Source organism: Pecten maximus, chromosome 8, assembly GCF_902652985.1.
Source record: "Pecten maximus chromosome 8, xPecMax1.1, whole genome shotgun sequence".
NCBI lineage: Eukaryota > Metazoa > Mollusca > Bivalvia > Pectinida > Pectinidae > Pecten > Pecten maximus.
The window spans coordinates 28,531,925-28,552,733 of record NC_047022.1 but is presented as its reverse complement, the minus strand read 5'-3'; the positions used below and the strand labels follow the sequence as shown (position 1 = coordinate 28,552,733).

Sequence of the window (20,809 nt, the reverse complement as noted above, 5' to 3'; positions counted from 1 at the left end):
TATTGAAATTCACATTTCAGTTAAGAAGGAGGTGATATACGAATCTCTTTCAGTTAGCTATCATTGATATTTAAATTGCCAGTTACGTTGGACAGGTTTGGTGTATATTTGAATTATCAGATCCCAATACAATGATCCTGCATCACTTGGTTATTGGGAAATGTTTGAAATATTTTACATATTTTAGCTATAAAGTACATATGTAGATCGAAGTCTATTTGAACAAACTTAATTGCCATCCATTCCATCATCAATATCATCCCAATGTCATGGCACTGGACCTCTCAAAATCCTTTTTTTTTTCTCTCTCTCTCTTTTTTTTCTGAAAGATTGTAACCTCTGTGTCTAAGATGACGTCTGGTTTACTGACAAACAGGTCATCTAATTATGTTATATCGCCAGTAACTCTCATAATTGTGGTTATTTGTATATCAAAATCATCTTGCTTTACGAAGGAAGGCTAATTACAAGGTTAAAGTTTGTCTGATCCCTTTCGTACCTAAATATATGAGAAAATTAATTAATGAAAACACAAGGACATGGTTGTTCTGATCTAAGGGAACCGGTCATAGCAATGATATCTCACTGAGATTATTTATAGAATATTTAGAGGCAGTAGTCAATACAAAGGATGGAACAGAAGGCAGGTGATTAAGTCTAATTAGCACACAGGATTCAGTTCACTCAGCTAATGTGTATAATTAAACAGTCTTGAAGATGTGTTCTGGAAACAATAGAATCAATGTCCGTCTCCATGATAATCCAATACATGTACCTACCAAACCTAAAAACCCCTCTATAGAAGGCTTTATTAGACCACTCATTTGATATGTGTAGGACATTTCATGGAATATTTGAAAGGTTGTTGAGATTATTTGACTATTTGTTTCCATGGTATTCATGAAAAAATTTAAACTGAAAACCGCTTCCATAGCAAAAGGCACTGCCAGGCCACTTGATTGATGCATGTCGAAAATTTTGTGAAGTTATCTTAAACGTGTTTCAGGATACTAGTATGCTCCGGAAAACTGTGAAATCAGTGATTTTTGCCTATTTGTTTCCATGGTAACTATGAAAATATTGAATCTGAAAATGGCTCCATAGCAAAGGGCAATTCCAGACCGATTGATTGACGTGTATAAAACGTTTCGTGAAATTAGTGCATTTTGGAGATATGATCCGACACATCACTGGACCATAGGTGTCTGCTTCTGGTTAGTATTTATAGAAAAATATTAGCCCTAGCTTCTACTATATAAATTGTAAGGCCAAATATTTTTTTCTCGTTTGTATATCACCTGCCCAAACAAGGGCCTGAATCACTCACATGGCCAGTTAGGAATTGTGGCAAAATTACTACATTTGTATTTCCAATTTTCATGTTGACCGTTATATGCTAGTGACGTTTTAGGAAATGGTATACAATATTTCTAACAGAGATGATATGATTCTGTAATGCATTGGTGAATCATAATGTAGGGTTTTCATAGATGCCTTGTCCAAGTCAGTTGATATTGAAATACCAAAAAATATTGATGTCTAACACCTGTGACTTTGGAAACAGGTGATCGATATGAGGAAATTCCCTATCAGTCCACAGCAGGAACTTCAATGGTCTAGACCTTTTAGAACTATTGAAGAAAAAACTATACCACTCTGACCGGGCCTTTAAATACATAAGATTCACAAATGAACAAACTACATTTATTCTGTATTTCACCTGTGACCTAGAAAATTAGCCAAGGTCATATGAGGAAACTTAATATATACCACTCTCTGCCTCAGGTATATGCTGTCAAAATATAAGCCATCTGAGCCCTCTGGAACTTGAAAATATCCTTGAAGTTTTTAACATATTTGACCCCTGTGACCTTGAAAACAGGTCAACATCATTTATATGAGGAACTTTTATACCACTCTGTGCTATGTACCTACTGGTGTATATATACCAGGCTCCTTGGTCTTCTGGATCTTGAAGAGTAGACTCATGTGACTCGATCCATAGCAGGAAACTATTAGCCAAAGACGAAGGCCCTTCGCCTTCTAGGGCTGGAGAAGATTCACAAATGATTTTTCAAACTATTTTGCTAATGTGACCCTGAAAATAGGTCAAGGTCAATCATACGAGGAAATTTTATATCTCACTGCCCTAGGTACCTTCTGGCAAAATATCAGCCCTCTAGGCCTTCTGGAACTTGAGCAGATTCTTGAAGTTTTTAAAATATTTAACCCCGGTAACCTTGAAAATAGGTCAAGGTCATTTATATGAGAAAATTTTAATATACTCTTCACCATGTATCTCCTGCCCAAAAATCATTTCATAGTTGCTTATAGTTTTCTAGAAGATGCACATATTATGAGCTAACTTGAACTTCATGCCATGTGAGCTAAAAATTCAAATAGCCAATAAGAATGAGTTTGACTGGACAATAGCTTTAGGAGATATAGAACATGTAACAGCATTGTTCTAAAATCAACAAAGAATATGAGAAAGTGTATTGGTGTTCCTGATGAACAAAGAGATACTGGGTTTTTTGGTGTGACATCACATATCGAGGGGAAGAGAGCAAAAACATCAACCACACACCAATTAACGACAGGAAAATTGTCCACACTGGTCTTCTGACTGACTGATATGATTTTTCATAAAACAAACCAATTAAGTTAATTTTTTTTATTTATTTTATTTTAATATATATATATATCAACAATGGAGCAATCAAGATGATGTTTGAGGATTACATATTATGGATATTTTGAATTCCTCCAATAAATGAAAATGAAATGCTTGTGTCGTATGATACAATGAAAATGAAAAACAACACGTAAATAACTCAAAGGCTGAGGATAAAGTTCTGCTGCATTTATAACATGACATGCTTATGGAATCGGAATTTGGATATTTCATGTATCAAAATTCAGAAATTATTTTTACTTATTCTTGACATTTTTCATGGATAATAAAACCATAGTAATTTCTCCTGTATGTTCATTTAGCTATATTTCTATACCCTCCCACACATTAACATCTAAATATTCATACTGGTCTTAAAACCAGATAAATTGAATGTGATTTCTATAAATCCTTTATATCATAATCCTTATTTAAAAAGTATAACTGGTAACTCCTTATTTAAAAAGTATAACTGGTATAAATGATTGAAGTAAAAGAAAACCCTACAAATATGTTTGCAGCTTATTAGATGTTTGTGAATTTGTGCACATTCAATCCGTAATAAACTGATGTTTGTGAATTTGTGCACATTCAATCTGTAATAAACGATGTTTGTGAATTTTTTCACATTCAATCCGTAATAAAATGAGATCATGTGTTTTGAATTTTTGACTAAAATCTTGAAAATTTATCTGTTACATCTTTATTATCAAATCAGGATTTATGTACCAAGATAGACAATCTGGAACAGTTGTAATAACTTAAACATCACATCCTATAAAATGCTTCACAAATACATATAAATATTTGATTTCAATGGGATTAATACATTTTCATAGACACATGCACACAAAATTTAACAAGTGAATTTATAAAATGCTTTCAACATCACACTCAAATTTGCTATACTTTGAACAAATATCATGGAATGAAAGTGTCATTCATCTACATCAGCATTTCAAATTTACATTTTGTTTGTGTTTAAACTTAAAAAATAAACCAATACTTTCTATTTACTCTTCATCATTATAGTGATGGATTCCATGAACTATTGATCAGTATAGTGATAAATTCTGTTAAATATCCACCATTCATCAGTACAACAATTGATTCCATTAACTTTTCATCAGTATATACTAGTAGTAATGAATTCCATTGGAACGATGGATTCTATGAACTTTTCATCTGTATAGTAATGAATTACCTTACATATTCATCAGTATAGCAATTAATTCCATGAAATATTCATCAGTATAATGATGGATTCTATTAAATTTTCAAAAGTACAGTGTATAGCAATCTTCTAAGAAAAAACTGAGTTCAAACAGCTTTTTCAAAACAAAAAAAATGCCATTCACCTGTAAAAACTTTGTTACTAATACATACATGTACTTATTTTATGTTATTGTTCTCCCAACAAGAATGGAACAATAAGAAAAGTACATACAGTATACATATTACTCCTTTTTCATAATTGTGAGACAATTAAAAATTTTAATTGATTTTTATTGCAAATTCAACAGAAAATTCAACAGAATTTTTAAATATAAGTGATCTACAGCAAAAAGCTCCAAATTATACACAACTGTGGGTTTAAACAAAGAGGACTGGTAAAATGTACAGGAAAAGATGATTGACTATAAAAATACTACAGTTCAAAAACATGGGTAAGGTAACATCATGTCTTCACAGTGTCTTGAGTAGCTCTAACCATTCAAGTCTAATCCCTCTCAGTCTTAAGTAACTATACCCACTCAAATCTGTCGAAGAATCTCCTCTAATCTCTCTCTCTGTCTTACATAACTCTACCCATTCAAATAGGTCAAATCTCCGACGAACCCTCTTTTTGTCTCATTCAAAGTGTCTTAAATTCTCCTCCAACCCCTCTCTCCAAGAGTACCACAGCTCTAGTGCATTAGCACCTGTCCAAGGAACTCCCACCTTTCTCCCTAGTAAATGTACCTGTACAATGCACCCCTACTCTTCTCCCTATTAAATGATCACCTGGACATAATGCCCCTGCAAGATAAACCATTACCTGTACAACATTCCCCCACCTATCTAAAATATGCTAGAAATACAGATTTTTGAAACTGTAACAAATATCTGATACTGTAACAAACATGTGATACTGTATTTAGTGTCTGGCACTGTAACACACATCTGATACTGTATTTAGTGTCTGACACTGTAACAAACATGTGATACTGTATTTAGTGTCTGACACTGTAACAAACATGTGATACTGTATTTAGTGTCTGACACTGTAACAAACATTTGATACTGTATTTAGTGTCTGATACTGTAACAAACATGTGATACTGTATTTAGTGTCTGACACTGTAACAAACATGTGATACTGTATTTAGTGTCCGACACTGTAACAAACATGTGATACTGTATTTAGTGTCTGACACTGTAACAAACATGTGATACTGTATTTAGTGTCTGACACTGTAACAAACATGTGATACTGTATTTAGTGTCTGACACTGTAACAAACATCTGATACTGTATTTAGTGTCTGATACTGTAACAAACATGTGATACTGTATTTAGTGTCTGACACAGTAACAAACATGTGATACTGTATTTAGTGTCTGACACTGTAACACACATCTGATACTGTATTTAGTGTCTGACACTGTAACAAACATGTGATACTGTATTTAGTGTCTGACACTGTAACAAACATGTGATACTGTATTTAGTGTCTGACACTGTAACAAACATGTGATACTGTATTTAGTGTCTGACACTGTAACAAACATGTGATACTGTATTTAGTGTCTGATAGTGTAACAAACATGTGATACTGTATTTAGTGTCTGACACTGTAACACACATCTGATACTGTATTTAGTGTCTGACACTGTAACACACATCTGATACTGTATTTAGTGTCTGACACTGTAACAAACATGTGATACTGTATTTAGTGTCTGACACTGTAACAAACATCTGATACTGTATTTAGTGTCTGACACAGTAACAAACATGTGATACTGTATTTAGTGTCTGACACTGTAACAAACATGTGATACTGTATTTAGTGTCTGACACTGTAACAAACATGTGATACTGTATTTAGTGTCTGACACTGTAACAAATATCTGACACTGTAACAAACATGTGATACTGTATTTAGTGTCTGACACAGTAACAAACATGTGATACTGTATTTAGTGTCTGACACTGTAACAAACATGTGATACTGTATTTAGTGTCTGACACTATAACAAACGTGATATTGTATTTAGTGTCTTACACTGTAACAAACATCTGATACTGTATTTAGTGTCTGACACAGTAACAAACATGTGATACTGTATTTAGTGTCTGACACTGTAACAAACATGTGATACTGTATTTAGTGTCTGACACTGTAACACACATCTGATACTGTATTTAGTGTCTGACACTGTAACAAACATGTGATACTGTATTTAGTGTCTGACACTGTAACAAACATGTGATACTGTATTTAGTGTCTGACACTGTAACAAACATCTGATACTGTATTTAGTGTCTGACACTGTAACAAACATGTGATACTGTATTTAGTGTCTGACACTGTAACAAACATTTGATACTGTATTAAGTGTCTGACACTGTAACAAACATGTGATACTGTATTTAGTGTCTGACACTGTAACAAACATGTGATACTGTATTTAGTGTCTGACACTGTAACAAACATGTGATACTGTATTTAGTGTCTGACACAGTAACAAACATGTGATACTGTATTTAGTGTCTGACACTGTAACAAACATCTGATACTGTATTTAGTGACATTGTAACAAGACATCAGACTGATACATAATAAGACAAATGTCTTTAAAAACAGGTTTGATTGCACACCTTTTATCTAAACATCGTACATATACCTATACCCAGATATGATAATGAGATGGCACTGCTTCTCCTGATTAAAATACATGTCAACTTAATAGCAAACCTCTCACTTTACCTGCAATACAATGTTGTGTTACAAAATGTATCAAAGTATTTAAATAATGTTACTCGAGACACCATGAAGATAACATGTATCTATGAACAAGCAAAAACACAAATGCAATAAAGTGAACATAAATTATACCTGTCCAAGGTCTAAGTATTAACATAAATAAAACATTCAGAATGGAATAAGTTGTTTTTACTTAATTTTCAGAAGAAAAGCAATTGAAAAGAAACACAAAAAATCTTAATCTTGCAACCTTCAAAGAAGTTCAATACTACTGTGTCAATCTAAAATGTCTCAAATTTTTCTATTACTACCAAGTATTCTGTATCAAGCATTTTACAAAGCAAATTCCTGAGATTAATTTGTAAAGTATAAATCACCTATAAACACCTTCAAATGGAACAGTGAATAAGACAAACCTTAAACCATAAGAGAGTCTGAACGCAAGCAGAAGTTATTTTGAATTACAATCAGTATATCCCCATCCCCTTGTCAATGATTTTTTTTTTCTTGAATCAATGCCACCAGAAATGTTGTTACTCTTATAAAACTTTCCTTGGTTTAATACTGATTTCTCATCTCTTTTACAATTTTAGCAGTATTTTTATTGAATTAATTCAAAAGTCAGCAAAAAAGTCATTGTCAACCATCAACTGCTGTAGGAAACCTTGGCCATTATAACAAACATATTGGTTGAGTGTGTCACTTTGACCCTGCATGACCCTATACCCGTGCACGTGGAAAACCTTACCTGGGCCTTGCCCAGGTGAGTGCAGCGACAACGGCTATAGACCCTGCACCAACATACACGTCTGGTATAAGCCTGTGTGCTTTACGGCCACAGTGCTTCTAGGTCACTGTCTCCGTGTGTGTGTCTGTGTTTATGTTAAATAAACTGTGCTTCATTTGAACATTGTTTGTGCATAATTGAAGAAATACCCACATATTATACTACTCGTGTGACATATATATACCAGGCTCCTTGGTCTTCTGGATCTTGAAGAGTAGACTCATGTGACTCGATCCATAGCAGGAAACTATTAGCCAAAGACAAAGGCCCTTCACCTTCTAGAGCTGGAGAAGATTCACAAATGATTTTTCAAACTATTTTGCTAATGTGACCCTGAAAATAGGTCAAGGTCAATCATACGAGGAAATTTTATATCTCACTGCCCTAAGTACCTTCTGGCAAAATATCAGCCCTCTAGGCCTTCTGGAACTTGAGCAGATTCTTGAAGTTTTTAAAATATTTAACCCCGGTAACCTTGAAAATAGGTCAAGGTCATTTATATGAGGAAATTTTAATATACACTTCACCATGTATCTCCTGCCCAAAAACCAGTTCATAGTTGCTTATAGTTTTCTAGAAGATGCACATACTATGAGCTAACTTGAACTTCATGCCATGTGAGCTAAAAATTCAAATAGCCAATAAGAATGAGTTTGACTGGACAATAGCTTTAGGTGATATAGAACATGCAACAGCATTGTTCTAAAATCAACAAAGAATATGAGAAAGTGTATCGGTGTTCCTGATGAACAAAGAGATACTGGGTTTTTTGGTGTGACATCACATATCGAAGGGAAGAGAGCAAAAACATCAACCACACACCAATTGCAATTAACGACAGGAAAATTGTCCACACTGGTCTTCTGACGGACTGATATGATTTTTCATAAAACAAACCAATTAAGTTAATTTTTTTTATTTATTTTATTTTAATATATATATATATCAACAATGGAGCAATCAAGATGATGTTTGAGGATTACATATTATGGATATTTTGAATTCCTCCAATAAATGAAAATGAAATGCTTGTGTCGTATGATACAATGAAAATGAAAAACAACACGTAAATAACTCAAAGGCTGAGGATAATGTTCTGCTGCATTTATAACATGACACGCTTATGGAATCGGAATTTGGATATTTCATGCATCAAAATTCAGAAATTATTTTTACTTATTCTTGACATTTTTCATGGATAATAAAACCATGGTTATTTCTCCAGTATGTTCATTTAGCTATATTTCTATACCCACCCACACATTAACATCTAAATATTCATACTGGTCTTAAAACCAGATAAATTGAATGTGATTTCTATAAATCCTTTATATTATAATCCTTATTTAAAAAGTATAACTGGTAACTCCTTATTTAAAATGTATAACTGGTATAAATGATTGAAGTAAAAGAAAACCCTACAAATATGTTTGCAGCTTAATAGATGTTTGTGAATTTGTGCACATTCAATCCGTAATAAACTGATGTTTGTGAATTTGTGCACATTCAATCCGTAATAAACCGAGATCATGTGTTTGAATTTTTGACTAAAATCTTGAAAATTTATGTATTACATCTTTATTATCAAATCAGGATTTATGTACCAAGATAGACAATCTGGAACAGTTGTAATAACTTAAACATCACATCCTATAAAATGCTTCACAAATACATATAAATATTTGATTTCAATGGGATTAATACATTTTCATAGACACATGCACACAAAATTTAACAAGTGAATTTATAAAATGCTTTCAACATCACACTCAAATTTGCTATACTTTGAACAAATATCATGGAATGAAAGTGTCATTCATCTACATCAGCATTTCAAATTTACATTTTGTTTGTGTTTAAACTTAAAAAATAAACCAATACTTTCTATTTACTCTTCATCATTATAGTGATGGATTCCATGAACTATTGATCAGTATAGTGATAAATTCTGTTAAATATCCACCATTCATCAGTACAACAATTGATTCCATTAACTTTTCATCAGTATATACTAGTAGTAATGAATTCCATTGGAACGATGGATTCTATGAACTTTTCATCTGTATAGTAATGAATTACCTTACATATTCATCAGTATAGCAATTAATTCCATGAAATATTCATCAGTATAATGATGGATTCTATTAACTTTTCAAAAGTACAGTGTATAGCAATCTTCTAAGAAAAAACTGAGTTCAAACAGCTTTTTCAAAACAAAAAAAATGCCATTCACCTGTAAAAACTTTGTTACTAATACATACATGTACTTATTTTATGTTATTGTTCTCCCAACAAGAATGGAACAATAAGAAAAGTACATACAGTATACATATTACTCCTTTTTCATAATTGCGAGACAATTGAAAATTTTAATTGATCTTTATTGCAAATTCAACAGAAAATTCAACAGAATTTTTAAATATAAGTGATCTACAGCAAAAAGCTCCAAATTATACACAACTGTGGGTTTAAACAAAGAGGACTGGTAAAATGTACAGGAAAAGATGATTGACTATAAAAATACTACAGTTCAAAAACATGGGTAAGGTAACATCATGTCTTCACAGTGTCTTGAGTAGCTCTAACCATTCAAGTCTAATCCCTCTCAGTCTTAAGTAACTATACCCATTCAAATCTGTCGAAGAATCACCTCTAATCTCTCTCTCTGTTTTACATAACTCTACCCATTCAAATAGGTCAAATCACCGACGAATCCTCTTTTTGTCTCATTCAAAGTGTCTTAAATTCTCCTCCAACCCCTCTCTCCAAGAGTACCTCAGCTCTAGTGCATTAGCACCTGTCCAAGGAACTCCCACCTTTCTCCCTAGTAAATGTACTTGTACAATGCACCCCTACTCTTCTCCCTATTAAATGATCACCTGGACATAATGCCCCTGCAAGATAAAGCATTACCTGCACAACATTCCCCCACCTTTCTAAAATATGCTAGAAATACAGATTTTTGAAACTGTAACAAATATCTGATACTGTATTAAGTGTCTGACACTGTAACAAATATCTGACACTGTAACAAACATCTGATACTGTATTTAGTGTCTGACACAGTAACAAACATGTGATACTGTATTTGTGTCTGATACTGTAACAAACATGTGATACTGTATTTAGTGTCTGACACTGTAACAAACATCTGATACTGTATTTAGTGTCCGACACTGTAACAAACATGTGATACTGTATTTAGTGTCTGACACTGTAACAAACATCTGATACTGTATTTAGTGTCTGATAGTGTAACACATATCTGATACTGTATTTAGTGTCTGACACTGTAACAAACATCTGACACTGTATTTAGTGCCTGACATTGTAACAAGACATCAGACTGATACATAATAAGACAAATGTCTTTAAAAACAAGTTTGATTGCACACCTTTCATCTAAACATCGTACATATACCTATACCCAGATATGATAATGAGATGGCACTGCTGCTCCTGATTAAAATACATGTCAACTTAATAGCAAACCTCTCACTTTACCTGCAATACAATGTTGTATTACAATGTATCAAAGTATTTAAATAATGTTACTCGAGACACCATGAAGATAACATGTATCTATGAACAAGCAAAAACACAAATGCAATAAAGTGAACATAAATTATACCTGTCCAAGGTCTAAGTATTAACATAAATAAAACATTCAGAATGGAATAAGTTGTTTTTACTTAATTTTCAGAAGAAAAGCAATTGAAAAGAAACACAAAAATTCTTAATCTTGCAACCTTCAAAGAAGTTCAATACTACTGTGTCAATCTAAAATGTCTCAAATTTTTCTATTACTACCAAGTATTCTGTATCAAGCATTTTACAAAGCAAATTCCTGAGATTAATTTGTAAAGTATAAATCACCTATAAACACCATCAAATGGAACAGTGAATAAGACAAACCTTAAACCATAAGAGAGTCTGAACGCAAGCAGAAGTTATTTTGAATTACAATCAGTATATCCCCATCCCCTTGTCAATGATTTTTTTTTCTTGAAACAATGCCACCAGAAATGTTGTTACTCTTATAAAACTTTCCTTGGTTTAATACTGATTTCTCATCTCTTTTACAATTTTAATAGTATTTTTATTGAATTAATTCAAAAGTCAGCAAAAAAGTCATTGTCAACCATCAACTGCTGTAGGAAACCTTGGCCATTATAACAAACATATTGGTTGATTGATTCTTCATTGATAAACCATGGAATAAGACATTATCAATTTACTGCATTCTTGTGAAATACAAATTTTCAGCAATCGTCATTGTGAAATACAAATTTTCAGCAATCGTCAGAGTAATGCAGCAAATGAATTTTACAGTAGGTGTTGCTGTCTTTATAATCAGTAACTTGTTGTTGGACCAGGAAGATCTAAAACCTCTACCTGACTGTAATATATATCATAGAAAAAGTATATTTAAAACCTAATTAAATTGTACACAGACACATATACAACACCTTCTACTACAAGTTTTACCCAGTGTGCAATTATCTGTGTTGACTTCTACTGTGTGCACTATACTATATAGATATATCTTACGTTACCTAAAAGGTACATGACATCCAAGATAAAAGACTATTTTAAGAAGAAACAATAGTTTTAAGTTATTACATCATCCATTACAGAAACTGTTCTGTGGAAGCTTTATTACAAACTCATTTAATTCTTACAATTCCTTTGAATTGTAAATGTTAAAATGATGTGAAAAGACAAAAAAACTTCAATCATTACAAGTATTGCAGAACATTTGAATGTGTAAATACACTTCATAAAGATCTGATGGAAGTAATTATTTACTGTTTTAATTTAAAACCTTGGAGATATTCTGACAGAAAACATTGAACTGTCACCTATGTCTATATAAGGGCATTCCTGTTAACTAATGGATATATCAAAATGGTTTAGAAACTCACAATCAAATTTTTTACAATGAGAAAAGTTGAAACATCTAAATTTGATAATTGAACAATTACAACATTTAAACATTTGTTTAGAAAGGGCGAAATATCTTATCAAAAAAGAAATTAGGAAAATGAAGTGTGTGACAGATTAATTAACATTTATAAGAAATACACAGACATTATGATTGGAAAATCTCTTAAAGGCTCAGAAAAAAAAATTATTGCAAATATGTATTCATTCAAGAGAAAAGATAACTGTAATGATTTAAATTGATGTAGTGCCAGAAATATTCTTTTGTACTAAAACTATCTGAGAGAATAGTAGCAGAAGTATTTGAGAATATACCACCTTATTAAATGTTTATCATGAAAGGAATTTGTTTGTTTGTTGGGCCATTTTAATGCAGGGTCTCCTTGTAGTAGTTGGTAGCTACCTCACTGAACAATATATGGGAGGCCCGTCCCATGACATCTAGAACAGGGTAAAGTGTCTTGCCCAATGCAAGGACACAACCACAACAGCACAAAAGGAAAGCAAGATATGAAAATGATTTAACACTTTAAAACCTGTCACTAACGATCTATGAACAGTTTTTTTTTTATAAAGATCTTCTCAGTGTATTTTTAAACATGTTTAATAAACAAGTTCATCAAGTTAATGTACTTGGTAAATATATATTTAATCTATAAAAAGTGATCAGTAGCACTATTTATGGTTAAAATTTCTATCAAACATTCCCTAGTTTTTCCTACACCAAGATCGTAAGAGAAAAAATAGCACACATATTCACATCTATATGTACACACATCATAAAAAGTTGTCACAAACATCAATATCAGTATTGTTGTCTTCTTGAATCCACAGTTCTACTTTCTTTAAGTTTCAAATAAATTCTGACAAATTCTGTTACATTTTCAACGAGTACAATTATGAATGTTTCTATATCAATAAATAGATGAATTGCTTAAATTGACCTAAGTGTGAATTAAATGCTTCAATTAAATCACTATTTAGCACTCTGGCAGTGATAGCAAAACATTTTATTCTAGTTTTCAATTATCCATTATAGCTACTTGTGTCTAATGTCAAGATTAATGTCTTGAATAAAAGACTGAAGAAATATTTGTGAGATGTTGGACTTTAAGGATTAAAACAAGAAATAGCTGAACAGGAGCAAAGATCCACATCGCTGGAGACATGACTAGCTTAATGAGGCATTAAAAACATTTTTTTTTTGTTTTTTTTTTATAGAAATATCTGAAAAGTATATTCTTTTTTTTTGACTTCTGACATTAAATTTTTGCTCCAATACAGTTCAGTTATATTTTTGTAATTCAAATATAGTTTCAAATACAATGAATGTCTGCATCGTCTTGTGAAGCTAACCTGGATAAACTCTTGTGATAATTACATAAATCTGTATTGACATCAATGTAGGTGTTGAAATTTCTCAATTTTAACTACAATATATTCAATATTTAAACAGCATTTAAACTTGATTTAGAACTTATTTTGCTGTTCTTTTTCCGAGATGCCAAAACTTTTGTGTATTCCAACGTTAACATGATAATCACCAAGAGTCTAGAATGAAGACTGTCCTATAAAGCAAATAGTTTTATTTGAAAATCAAATGTTTTAACTGCTTCTTTTAAAAAGATTGTGATAAAATTTTAATAGGATAGAAAGACGTGAAATTATGCATGCAAACGTTTTTTTCACATTAAAAAATTTTTTGCATTTTTTCAGTGGCACAAAATGAGTTGTCATTCAAACACGGGCGTCACCGCTAAGCTGCACAGCAGAGGTTATTTATGTCAATGTCAATAAAGGAACACACACAAAAATGAGAAGTTCGCAACATTCATCCAATACTGCAGACTGTAAGTAACCACATACTCAGATCTGCATATATAATATGTGTAGGTTACTCCAGTCAAGCTCAAGCATAACAATGATCACAATCACTCCTTACATACAGCTTGTATACCATCTTCAAAGTGAGAAGGCCTAATTCTGATTAACTTAATCTCAATGCAAACAACTATGTATACATACTCGGTAGACCTTCAGTGACCAATGCCTTTTGCATTTCATTTGCTAAACAGAACTAGGCCTTAAAAGTTAAAACTAAGAATTCCATTTTAACCAGCCTGGCCCTGAGCTTGCAAACATAATATGTTATTTCAATTATAAAGTGGTAACTTATAGTTAACCTGCATTTGCATTTTAAGTTACCATTACATTCTTTAAATCTCACCAGAAACTCATAACCAGGCTCTTCCTATTCTATTTAACTGCTACGCATGACACCAGAGTGAAAAAATCTACTTGCAATTTTCGTAATATTTTAATTGCTTCAAAAATCCTGAGACAGGAGGAGTGAATAGCAGGCATCAACTCCTACCAGTGATTGTTGCACAAAAAACTTCTCTCCTCAAAGTTAGGGTAGCGAATGATACTCCCCAATGGTGATAATTCAACTCAGGCTCATATATTCATCAATGGTACAAAAAAAAAAAATCTCTGAAAAAAAACAAAAAAAGTATATTTATCTTCCTGGTAACATTTTGTTAAATTATGCAAATATACCTTCTTACATTTGATTGATATCTGCTAGCATTAAATATTTATTAGACATTTAATTTTGGCTTAAATTATATTGATCCTGGCTTATGGGGCCAAAATGTGAACTTTAAGTTAAAAGTTAATCATGAGCTTGCTAACATTTTCAATGATCTAAAATAAACAGGGGTAAGTTTTTTTCACCGGGCACATAATTACTGGATAAATATGTTAGATTTTCTTAGTAAGTTTTTTCACTGGGCACATTATTACTAGAAAACATGTTAGATTTTCTTACAATGTATGTTGATGTTGTATGATCTCACATACTGCATACTGATCTAATCAAAGCTGCAATGGACTTACCTGAAATATATTCTTTATCACAAATCATCCTGGCTTTTCCTCACACATTGCGTTATTCTCCTTCTAAATTCTGTGGGCTCTTCTCGCCACATTTTCTACAGGTATAACAAAATTTATTATTAATCAATGTTAGTGTTCATGCACAAGATTTACCAAATGCCTGCATATATGCACTCAATACTAAAAGCATATATAAACTTCCTCACAACAATGGTCTTTTATAAAATATAATGTTCAGTCTTTTAACAAAATACTCTGATTATGTAAATGAAACAAAGTTGTTATTGTTTCCACACAGGTTTCACATGGAAACTTTCACGTGTACATCATTTCATTAAGCACTACCACTTTTTTTGGATTTTGTAAAGTACACAATTCACTTTTTAGGTTGAATACATTATGTATTTGCATTATATTAAAGGCTCCTGCAACAGTCTATGCTTTTGAAGTACATTGTATAAGAAAGTCGACTCATAATCCAAAGCATCCTGATGTTTCATCATATATACAGCCTTTAAAAAATATTCTATAGGCCAATTAATATCAGAAGTCCTGCAATAGTGAAGAGAGGGGGAAAGCTTACCATCCCGCAAGACAGCACTTTGTTGTATTCTTTCACCGGCCCTATTCATTCCTCATTGTAAGGATAGAACATATCTATCGAAATATCATTGTTCTACATATCTGACCATGCAGGCATACATGTCACCACAGATAAAAAGCCATGACAAGAAAATCTACCAAGGATGAATACAAAATGAATCCACTCCTTTGACTAGCGAAGATGGTTATGATGGGCCCTGATAAAACTTTAAACATGGAACATTCTCAATACTGAAGATATTTTTCCTTTTGATATAGGGGTATATGATTTCTCATTACTTACTGCAGCATCTACATTAGCTGGTGATTCATCATTTGGGTCAGCTAACATTGAGATAACACTTAGTAAAATTGTCTCTACTGTATGCACCGGTAACCATCTTTCTGCTGCTGTTTCATATCCGTATTTATCATCCCCAGGCTCGTGCAGAATAGAAATACACACATTCCCATCTTCTCCAACTGGAATAAGACATCAATAATTTCAAAATGTTACATCCAACCATGTAAAAAATAAAAGTCAAAATAGATATGTTTCCTGTTTCCGACCAAGAATTAAAAGTGTAAAACTGGAAAATTTTATATATCAATATTTAAAATTTCCTACATTTCATTTTTATTCAACTTACTATTCGGATGCCACATCCTTGATTGGAAAGTCATCTTTGGTGGTTTCTGAGGATACTCTTTTGGGAAAATGAGGTGTGCTTTAAAGTACCCTCCCTCACTGTAAAATAGCAACATCATCAAATCAATATATTCCATGACGTGTTCGAATTCTTAAATACTATAATTTAACAACTTCACATGCAATTATGATATATTTAGACAACAGATAGCATAGACTAAATAGCTTTGATGGTACTGAGGAAGCAAATGTTTTTTCAATGTCGGAGAATATTAAACCTCACAGATCAAAACTAATGTACTTGGGAAACTACTAACCAACAATTATAATCCCCTGCAGTCTTTGCATTCTATGTTAAATTTTAGGGAATTCGAAGAATGTCAAACTTGAAGGCAATCGGTCATCATGACACACACATACAAAAGCATGATATGTCAGTACATTAGCAATCTAGTTATTTTGGCTACAGAGACAACCTTAGTTATACATGCATGTCTGCTACATATACATCAGACCATTCAAATAAAATTATTGGGGTTGGAAGAGAGCATTATCAAGCAATTTGTCATAATACATAAATCAAGAGAAATTATTTCTTGCAATTTGTGTTTCCTCACAGATAAACTTAAAGAATAAATCAACATTCAATTATATTGCATTTAAACTTACTATGGAGTATCCTGTGGGCCATATATCATGACCTCCCATTTGAATATATCATCATCATCGATTAAACCTGCTGAGAATCCCTCGACAGGATTTTTGTTTAACTCTGTAAAAGGAAATTAAAACATTGTCATTGTACTATATGAGCAAAATTGTATAAAAATTATTTTGCTGCATTGTTCAGTAATTGTTGTATAATCATAAAGTGTTTTTCAGACCTGTGCTTTGATTTGAAGATCTTTATTTTCTAAAGGTTATAATTATTGTCTAACTTAGGCCATATAAAAATATATATATAAGTGGTTTAAATTTAGGATTACAAGTTGAGAATTTGGTAGGGTCGGTAGGTAGGAAAGTTAGGGGCCGCGGTGGCCGAGTGGTTAAGGTGTCCCGACACTTTATCACTAGCCCTCCACCTCTGGGTTGCGAGTTCGAAACCTACATGGGGCAGTTGCCAGGTACTGACCGTAGGCCGGTGGTTTTTCTCCGTGTACTCCGGCTTTCCTCCACCTCAAAAACCTGGCACGTCCTTAAATGACCCTGGCTGTTAATAGGACGTTAAACAAAACAAACCAAAAGGTAGGAAAGTGATTTATTTTATTTTTTAATTTATTTTACTTACTTTTGCGGCATACTAATTGGAATAAGTCAATTAGAACACATAAATTTTTTTTGCAAAATCAGACTTTAATCACGCCATTGAGAGCTAAACCAAGTAAATGTGTTTTAGCCTATCATTCCCTCCTTTGGGATATGTATTCTTAAATTGTAAAACATCTATCCAAACCTAGGACCTCAGGTTTTGTTTACTGGTATAGTGGTACTATCCATACAATTGAATTTATTATTAACCTTTTGGGGAATTCCTGGGTCTGGGTAAAATTCTTGCTTGATTATATTACAGCTAGGTAGCTCTAAAATGTTTTCACTTGGATCTGACAGTATTCAGTAAAAAAAAATAATAAATAAAATCACTTTTGAGTAAGTGCTAAAATTGTAGGGTCTGTCGGAAACCCTAAACACACATTTATTTTTTTGCGGCCTTTATATTGAATTGCCCTTTATTTATTTCATTATATTGAAATGTTGTCATGAGATAACATTTTCAAATGACTTTTTGAAAGTTTGCACACTTTATAACAATCAAAATATGGAAATTAGTTTCGCTTTCCTTACTACCTTAGCAGCACTTTGATTTAATTAGATTTCTATAACGTTAAGACAGGAAATTAAACTCTGTAAATTAATGAGGCAACATATTATGCCAAAATTTGTCAACAGTGAACTCTTCAAACTGTTATCGATGATAAATTACCAATCAGATCCCCAGTATGGTATTTGTTGATAAGATTTATTTCAGTTATTTCTAGTCTAAATTTGTATACAGAGCTAATTATATATAATTGATGCTCATTTTCTGTACATGTCTGTATATGTTTCATTAACCGAGTACCAATTGTACTTTATAAAGAAAATCAGTAAAACTGTGCAGCCTTTTTACTAATAGTAGGTACACCAACAGAATCCATTCACCACATGTCCAGTACAATATTCAGTCAAGAAGAATGTAAACTTATAATTACATTGATCAGTTTTAATCTTTCTTCATGATACAATTTCCTAATAATTAATTTTATCATTTAAGTAGTTATATACACTTCACATAGCAATAAATAAATCAAAACACATCCACTATAACGAAGTTTTCTATTCTCTTTTTTATCTGTGTCAACTATAATGAATATCATCAGCGTATTGTGTAAGGCGCAGTATGACACATGTTAAGGTTTTTTTTCATAGCACGAGAAAGGGTGAATTACCAGAATTAGTCTTTGATGATAAAAGCAAAGTGGGCGTAAATAAAAAAAAATGTCGTGGCCAATGACTACATAACAGTCACACTATAAGAAAAATAAACCAAACAAAGTAAAATGAGTATCAGAAACTCCCATGTAGAAAAAAGTAAACAGTTGTCAGTCACGTCTGCTCGCACATTTTATGCGCTATTGTTCCTCTTTTGGTCTGTTGAGTTGCCCGTATTTGACGGTGTGTTGTGTCTAAATCGGACGGAGTATCGCGGGTCAGTAATACTCACTATACAATATAAACTAATATCTCACCAGCAAGTTGTCTTCGGAGTAAAATAGTTGCCTGATCGTTGGCCATAAGAAGAAATAATCCTCGTCACCCAGCTATAGATGGTGAAGATGGCTGGAAATGACATATCACGCAAGCGCAGTTACCGAAAACTCAGCTGAGCGACACGGGGAGATAACCCGAAGAAAACAAATAGACAAAAGGCATAAAGGGCCCGATAGTTCACCCAATAATATGACCTTATAAGGGTCTATAGACAATTCACGTACAACAGAACAATGTGGTCTTTATTGGTAATCATTTTTGAGACTTCATATTATTTGTCGTCATTGATGTGGATATTTTCAAGAGATTTAAGCACTCGAGACCGCTAACAAGTTATATGTTAACTTATCCAAAGTTAACGGGGAAATCTGAGTGAGGTATTCAAGTGTCTAATATATTGTAGATATGTCTCCGTCATCTTAACAGACAAAAGATGAATAATTGCATGTGTACGTGATTATGTACGAGAATGTGTATTTTAATGAAGTGTGTCTACAATTGTGTGTAAACGATCTGTACGACATGGCAAGAAATCAATAAAACTGTAGCAGAAAAGCGTAGTGTTATATTAGCAACATACGAAATGATTATGGAGTGGTTGTGACAAATCGATTCGACTATGCTGCTTTATGTGCTTGATGATAGATTTCTGAGAGTCCCTAGGGCCCCTCATCTCGATTCAGAACTTACATATGTACCTCCTATACTTCATACCAAGGCTAATTTGTTTATCTTCACTCTGTCCAAAAAAATTAATTATCGTAATCAATGTTATGATTCCTTATTTTTCTGATGTATCTGGTGATCTCCCGACATTTTATTTTGATTATTCGGCAGATTGTATGATTGCTCTATTAGAGATTCCCACATCGGGAATTGTCCTGTGGATGTGATGTGCCTTCTGTCTAGTCCGAATTTTCTGACGATCTTACTATGTTAATCAGCTTTTGGCGATATTAACATCAGAACCCTTCGGATTACCTTCTGTCGTGATAATCTTTGACAATCACGTCTGATGAACAATTAATGTTTGAAGTGTAGGCGGTCGCCAGATCTGACTATTTGATTATCAGTTTACATCCATTATCACATACTTAGTACCTGGTTTACGGGACCGCTTGACCGTTCGTATTTCCTATTAGTTACCTATATAATTCTTTAGTAATCTTATACACGTAGTTTCATTGTGTATTGCTGTAAATGTTTTCCACTAATGTAAAGTGAACGAAATCAAGGTGGCACGATTTTCAACCTGATGTCGGTGTTGATCATGTGTTGAAAAATCATGCATGCCATTGGTAACGACTTCCTGGTCGTAGAGTTTGGGTTTATGTATGAGAGATCCCGCTAATTAGTTTTTAATCGAACTTCAATAAAAGAAAGGTAATTTACCAGAAACTTACGGGGAATTGGAATTAAATTATCTGTGATAGAATCTAAAACAAACTAACACGATTACATACATTTTCTTAGTAACATGACACGACGGACATTTTA

General features: G+C 32.7%; 1 protein-coding gene across 1 annotated transcript; it reads right to left on the bottom strand.

Moving 5' to 3' along the window:
* Positions 1-8,336: 8,336 nt before the first annotated feature.
* On the bottom strand, positions 8,337-19,446 carry LOC117333080 (ubiquitin-conjugating enzyme E2 G1-like). The gene is made up of 6 exons (XM_033892208.1): positions 19,291-19,446; positions 17,174-17,276; positions 16,506-16,603; positions 16,160-16,338; positions 15,274-15,368; positions 8,337-14,868 (listed from the first exon to the last, which is right to left on the bottom strand). The coding sequence occupies exons 1-5, from the start codon at positions 19,334-19,336 to the stop codon at positions 15,291-15,293; spliced, it is 504 nt and encodes a 167-aa protein (XP_033748099.1). The 5' UTR covers positions 19,337-19,446; the 3' UTR covers positions 8,337-14,868; positions 15,274-15,290.
* Between the last annotated feature and the right edge of the window lie 1,363 nt (positions 19,447-20,809).

Bases quoted from the DNA above. Each gene is read 5' to 3' on its own strand.
- LOC117333080 (XM_033892208.1), bottom strand. From the start codon at position 19,336: ATGGCCAACGATCAGGCAACTATTTTACTCCGAAGACAACTTGCTG. The intron at 17,277-19,290 runs GTGAGATATTAG...TTCCTTTTACAG, and splicing joins ACTCCGAAGACAACTTGCTG to AGTTAAACAAAAATCCTGTC. The intron at 16,604-17,173 runs GTAAGTTTAAAT...GCTATTTTACAG, and splicing joins GGCCCACAGGATACTCCATA to TGAGGGAGGGTACTTTAAAG.